Below are 7,045 nucleotides of genomic sequence, written 5' to 3'. Positions count from 1 at the left end.
TCCCCATCTTCCATTACTCCTTAATCTTTATTAACCCCATGTTGCCCCCACTGTACTTTCGTATCACATCTGCTCTGCTGTCCCCTTGTTGCTTGTAATTGAAGAATTGACTCATGGAACCTTCAAAATGTTGTTAAACACCTTCAAATAGGAAAAAGGGATTTGTTTGCTGTATTTGTTCCATTTTTTGAGACAGTCTCATGTAGCCCTGAACTCCTGACCCTCCTGCCTTTACCTATCAATTGTGGGGATTACAAGTGTGTACCACTATGTTTAGCTTTGTTTACTTGTTTGTTTGTTTGTTTGTTTGTTTTGAGATAGGATCTTGCTACATAGTCATGGCTGGCTTGGAAGTCACTGTGTAGACCAAGCTGACCTTGAGTTTATAGCAATCCTCCTGTCTTTGCCTCCTGAATGTTGGGATTGTAGGCATGTACTGCCTGCCACAAACTGGGTCAGGAGTGTGTGTGTGTGTGTGTGTGTGTGTGTGTGTGTGTGTGTCTTCTGTCTGTCTGTCTGTCTGTCTGGGCTTTGGTTAAGTAATCCTGGAACAATCCTCTGGAAATTATATTGAACAACTGAGCCAGGTGACAGCAGACTTACAAGAGAGCTAGCTTTTGTGGTCATCTGTTGTGTGTATCTTGGAAGACCTTCCAAAGTAGTTGTCCTTCACCATCTCTCTGGCCTTTCTGGTAGTATTATCATGTGCCATACAAGAATGAAGGCCAGGGATTGGTTTTTGTGATTAAACATTTTTTTTAAATGCCTTCAAGTGTCTGGCCCTAATTATTCAGTTTGATCTTTGTTCCTGCTCCCCTCTGCCCTCAGGTCATACTTAAAAAAAACAAAAAAACAAAGAAACAAAAACAAAACACAACCCACAAGTAGTGTTTTGGGGTCTTTTTGCATCTATACTTGCTGTTCCCTCTGCCAAAATAACATTTTTAGTCTCCCTTAGCTATAGTTCCCATGTTGTCATCTTGTGGAACATTTCCCAACTCCTCTCTTTCCCTCCATCCCCAAATTTGCCAGCTGGTTATTCCCTCCTTTGTGTCCCTTTGGGACTTATACCCTTCCCTCTAGTATAAGATAGAAATGATCATGTGTTGTTTTTGTTTGTTTGTTTGTTTGGTCTTTTTGAAACAGGGTCTCCCTGTAGCCCCAGCACTCACTATATAAACCAGCCTGGCCATGAATTCACAGAGCTCTACCTGCCTCTGCCTCCCAGGTGCTGGGACTACAGGTGTGCGCCACCATGCCTAGCTTTTTAAAAAATTTTAAACTTTGTATTTTTTAAAAAATTTTATGTGTATGCATATGCCTGCATGTAGTAGGTAAGTGCACCCGTGTTGTGCATTGCCTGAGGAGGACAGAAGAGGCTGTCAGATCCCCTGGAACTGGAGTTACAGACAGGTGTTAGCTGCCATGTCGGTGCTGGGATTCAAACCCGGGTCTTCTGCAAGAACAACCAGTATTCTTAACTGCTGAGCCATCTCTCCAGTCCCCTAAATTTTGTATTTTTAAAAAATATTTTATTTATCAAAACATATTTTATGTGTATGAGTGTTTTGCCTTCATGTATGTAAGTGCTGTTTAATGCCTGAGGAGGTCAGAAGAAGGCGTTGGATCCCCTGGAACTGGAGTTACAGGTGGTTGTTAGCTGCCATGGGGGTGCTGGGAACCAAACCAGGGTCTTCTGCAGGAGGAGCCAGTGCTCTTAAATACTGAGCCATCTCTCCAGCCCCTCAGGGATTATATTTTTAATGTGATTGATTTTGACAAACTACAAGCTCTTCAAAGGTAGAATTAGGATTGCATTTTCATCTAGTCAGAGGTGTGACACAATTGAGTCACATGGCTGAAGAGGAGGGGAACAGAGAATAGATAGAATATTCTCTACTGTCTCTTTCTGTATCTCTATGCCTTGGCCACTTCAGGGTTAGCTACAGTAAAGACTCCATTGAAAAGGTTACCTAATTTTAAAAAGATGAAATAGTGATACTTGAAATTTGTAGAGCTGAGTGGTAGCCAAGCAGCTTATTGGTTTCTGTGGAGACATTAGGTATCTTTTTTTAAGACAAGCTCTCAAAAGTTCTCACTATGTAGTACTAGCTGGCCTGGAACTCACTGTGTAGACCAGGCTTACCTTCAACACTCAGAGATCTGCCTGTCACAGCCTCCCAGGTGCTGGGCTTAAAGACATGCATAATCACATCCAACTGTATTAGGTATCTTGTTGTACATATAATCTTTTTTTTTTTTTTGGCTTTTTGAGACAGGGTCTCCCTGTAGCCCCAGCTGGCCTGGAACTCACAGAGATCCACCTGCCTCTGGGATAAAGGTATGTGCCACCACGCCCAGCTTGTACACATTATCTTAATACTTGCTCTTCCTTCTCTTGGTCGTGAGATAGATTCTGGGAAGCCTGGTGATATTTTTCCAGAATGCCTTCTTACATGTATTTGAAGTTTTCTGTTGGTTTTAGAGAAGAAGATTCCCTTGTGCTTGTTAATTTTATCAAATCTCAAATAATAGCTCTTTCTTCCATAATGTGTTAATGTCGATACCGTTGTGATCAGACTGGGTTGGGAACGTCACACTTTAGACCACTTATGGAGTAATAGTTTGATACCTGATCCTAGCACAGATTTTTGCTGATTTTATTTAATCTCTCTTGGTATACCTTTCTCTTCATTACTGACCTGAAACTCAAAATTTATTGCATTCACCATTGGATATGTGTTTTAATACCAATAGTTTCAAAATGAAACAAAACGAGAGGGAGGGACTTACACTGCACACAATTTGCTCAAAAAAGCCCTTTCCTAAATCCCAGTCAGTGAAGGTTTGTGTTTTCCCTCTATTTCTGTTTGTTAAGGAAAAAGTAGCACGTCTGTTTCTAGAGGGCAGCTGGTTAAGTTTATGCCCCTGCTCCCTTAGAGTCATTCATAGACAGAACAAAACTAGCAGGAAGAGGAATACCTCCAAGGCAGAAATTTAATTTTTAATTTTTTTTTTTTTAATCTTTTTGAGACAGGGTCTCTGTAGCTCTAGCTGGTCTGGAACTCACTATGTAGACCAGGCTGGCTTTAAACTCAGAGATCTGCCTGCCTCTGCCTCCCAAGTGCTGAAATTAAAGGCATACACTGCCATGCCTGGCTATTAATCTGCATATTGCAGACTAGTAAACTTTGTTGCAGAAAAAGAAGGAAGAAGGAGGCACTTGAAATGAACTCTATTGAGTTGAGGCAAAGAACCTGATGTTGGTCAGGGCTACCTTTCTTTCAGGAGGGTACTATTAGAAGCAACTGTTGAATTCTTCCTAAAACCCTGTAATGGTTTGAAGCTCTGCATGGGTTAAGTGAAGAATTTTTGTTGGAGCTTGTGTTTTGTTAATTTCATCTGTCCTTCCTTCCCTTCTAGTTCCTGTAAAGAGGGTCTCCTGAAGTGTTCAATACTGCCTGTGCACTGCAGCCTTGTTGGCCATCCCTCCCACTCATGTACCTCTTGTTGCTCGTTTCAGAAAGATTTCAGAGTACAAGAACTCCCACTGGCTCGTATTAAGAAGATCATGAAACTGGATGAAGATGTGAAGGTGAATTAATGTTCTTTTTATGGTTTGTATTGAAGCTAAAACATACTGATCGTTTCTCTAGAGCAAAAATAAAAATGAAAACATTGTTTTCTGTTGCCTTTTTGTTTTATTTGGCTTCAGTTCTAAAGTGAAGTAACCTTAACCATATCTTTTTTTTTTTTTTTTGGAGACAGGGTCTCCTTTCTCCTTGTAGTCCTGGCTGGTATGGAACATGCCATATAGATCAGGCTGGCCTCGAACTCATGGAGATCCATCTGCCTCTGTCTCCCTGAGTGCTGGGATTAAAGGCATGCACCACCACGCCCAGCTTAAAACAGTTTTAGTTATTGTATGAAGCATCTCTGAAAATCAGGGATAATCATTTTTCCAGATACTTAGTATTTGCTATTAATCAGGTGGTATCCCTAATTCTTTTCACTTTGTAGTATAAACAGTGTAGTCTTCTTATCATTTTGCTCTAGTCTCTAGCTTATTGATCTGAGCTGTAAGAAATTTTTAATGATGAGATTGTACCTGTCCTGATCTTTTGACCTATAACCTTTTTAAACACACATGAGCAAATCGTACATGCGAGAGGGTTCCATGACTCTGGCCATTTCTTTATTTCTTTTTCACCTGGAACTTGCTAAATAGACCAGGCTGGCCTTGAACTCAAAGAGATCTTCCTGCCTCTGCCTCCAAGTGCTAGGACTATAGCCCAGCTCACCATTTCTTTGTTTCTAAGAGTTCACTTCTAGGAGTTCATTTCTGATTATGACTCTTAGGAAAAGAACGGCTCTGTCTCTTTACCTCTCAAAATTAATAATGTATTTGAATTTGCAAAGAAAACTACCAGTTCATACTGCATTTCCCCTTTTATTAGCTCCCTTGCAGTAACCCTGTGAGAGTCAGTGGGATAAGCATTCCTTTTGTTTTGTTTATTGAGAGCAGGTGTCACCTTTGTATCCCAGGCTGGCCTGGAAGTCCTGATCATCCTGCCCTCTGCCTCCTCAATACTAGGCTTATAGATGTGTGCCACCATGCCTATCCATTTTGCAGTTACAGAAGTAGGCACAACGAGGTGAAATGACTCACTTATGTTGGTAGAACCAAGATCCCAGTTCTCTGGCTTTTTTTTAATCTTTTTGAGATAGGGTCTCCTAGTAGCTGACTCACTTGGTAGACCAGGCTGGCCTTGAACTTACAGAGATCTGCCTGCCTCTCTCTGCCTTCCCAAGTGCTGGAACTACAGGTGTGCGCCACCATACAGCTTTAATTAAGACCTTGAATTCAGAAGTCAGGCGCTTCCCTTCAGCTTAATATATGCTGGGCACACAAGCTATCCCATTTAATTCCCCAGTAATACTCGAAACTTACCCTATTTTTTTTAGTTTGAGAGAAACAAAGCCTAGAAATGTGAGATTTTTATCCAACCTAAACTTTGCTATTTACTGGCTCTGTAGTTAGGGATAGGTCACTTCTTCTAAACCCTAGTTTCTTTGAAAGGCTGTTAGAAAGGTAAGAAAGCATGTATATTCTTGTTATCCCAGTACTTGGGAGGTAGAGGCAAGAAAATTGGGCTTTTTCAAAAAGAGATATCTGTATTATTTTTTAAATTATGTGTATATGTGTATGTCTTTGGTAATTAGGTGTTCATAGTGAAGGTACCAGGGGAACCCAGAAGAAGGTGTCAGATCCCCTGGATGTAGAGTTAGAAGTGGTTGTGAGCCATCCAGCATGGATGCTGGGAACTGAACTTGGGTCCTCTGAAAGAGCAGTATGTTTTCTTAACCACTGAGCCATCTCTCTAGCCCCTCAAAGATCAGGTCATCTTCAGCTGTAGTGAATTAGAGGCTACCATGAACTATAGGAGACACTGCCTAAAACCTAAACAAAGCACATTGCATAGGGCCTGGCACATGATGGCAGCTAGGTAAGTAAGCCTTCTTTCCCCCTCTTCCCTTCTTTCTGCTACGTGCCCTACTCTGGGAGTTTTTTTACTCTGGAATCTCCATGGCAGGCCTTGAGGCAAGAGAGTGACTGGCTTGAATGATTTTCCTGGTGATTGACAGAGTAGGTCTATATCTCTTGCAGATGATCAGTGCGGAAGCCCCTGTGCTCTTTGCCAAGGCAGCCCAGATTTTTATCACGGAGCTGACTCTTCGAGCCTGGATCCACACAGAGGATAACAAACGCCGTACTCTTCAGGTAATACTGCAGATTTACATTGGGAAAACAAGGACAAGCAGATGCCTTTGCCTGTTCCTCTTGTATGGCTTTGGACCAAAGATGGCTCTTTCTTACAGCCTCTGTCAGTCTGATATGTAATGTAGCTGTCATCTTTCTCTGTTGGAATACAGGCATACTTTATAGCCACATTGGTGGTTTTTCCCTTCTAAGAATCTCGATTTCTAGTTCTCACATGACTAGCTCAGTGTTGGAATCCTTCCCTTGGTGAGTCTCCATCTAAGCAGAGACTTAAGTGATCGAGTGCTTACATCCATCCGTATGTTTCCAGATGTAACACCTTGTGGTTTGGAGCCAAGGAGCCTTGAGAGACTCCAGGAAAAGACAATCCTAGGAAGAATCCAAGAGCTCACAAACATCATTAGATATTTTTGTTCCTTGTCTGCCTTCTTTTTGTTCTCCCTGTGTTTTAATCTAGCAAATCAACATTCATATTGCAATTAGAACTCTTGGTGATATTAGTACTTAAAACCTTTCTTTATCAGCTAGGCCCTAGGTCTTAGAGAAAACATTTCCCAGGTGCGCAATGAAGGATGTGACCGATACAAGACACTGACCATATTTTAATAAGCCAAGGATGTTCTGTTCTCTTGTTTTCCTTTGCTTACAAAATTGGAAATAAGTATTGTCTTCTCTTTCTATAAAATGAATACCTATAACATGGCACGTACTGCTATAGGCCCTATGAATAAACAATGTACAAAACAGACCAGATCATATCCTTGTAGAGTCTGCTTTCTAGTACAGATAGACATTGAATATAAAGTTAAGATTTGTAACCAGGCATGATGGTACAAGCCTATAATCCCAATACTCAGGATGATTGTTGAGAGCTTGAGGCTAGTCTGGCCTACATAGTAAGTTCTAGGCCAGCTAGAGGTAAAAATAGCACAGCTGGGGCTGGAGAGATGGCTCAGTGGTTAAGAACATTGATTGCTCTTGCAGAGGACCTGGGTTTGATTCCCAACACCCACATGGCAGCTAGCAACCATCCATAACTCCAGTTCCAGGGATCCAACACCTTCTTCTGACCTCTGCAGGCATTACATGACATAGGTGTACTTGCATACATGAAGGCAGTGCTCATACACATAAAATAAAAAAATATAGGGCGTGGTGGCACACACCTGTAGTCCCAGCACTTGGGAGGCAGAGGCAGGTGGATCTCTGTGAGTTCAAGGCCAGCCTGGTCTACATAGTTCCAGGCCAGCTGGGGCTACAGGG

General features: G+C 41.7%; 1 protein-coding gene across 4 annotated transcripts in view; it reads left to right on the top strand.

The window, feature by feature from the left end:
- Nfyc (nuclear transcription factor Y subunit gamma) overlaps positions 1 to 7,045 on the top strand; it is a 64,960-nt gene that overhangs the window by 38,932 nt on the left and 18,983 nt on the right. For all 4 annotated transcript variants that reach the window (XM_008835433.3, XM_017798754.2, XM_029564647.1 and 1 more), the window contains 2 exons: positions 3,524 to 3,595; positions 5,669 to 5,782. In XM_008835433.3, coding sequence (XP_008833655.1) covers positions 3,524 to 3,595; positions 5,669 to 5,782 — 186 coding nt within the window. The remainder of the gene's footprint in view (positions 1 to 3,523; positions 3,596 to 5,668; positions 5,783 to 7,045) is intronic.

The sequence above is a fragment of the Nannospalax galili genome, unplaced genomic scaffold (genome assembly GCF_000622305.1).
Source record: "Nannospalax galili isolate Female #2095 unplaced genomic scaffold, S.galili_v1.0 scaffold577, whole genome shotgun sequence".
NCBI lineage: Eukaryota > Metazoa > Chordata > Mammalia > Rodentia > Spalacidae > Nannospalax > Nannospalax galili.
This window is presented reverse-complemented; position numbering and strand designations above follow the sequence as displayed.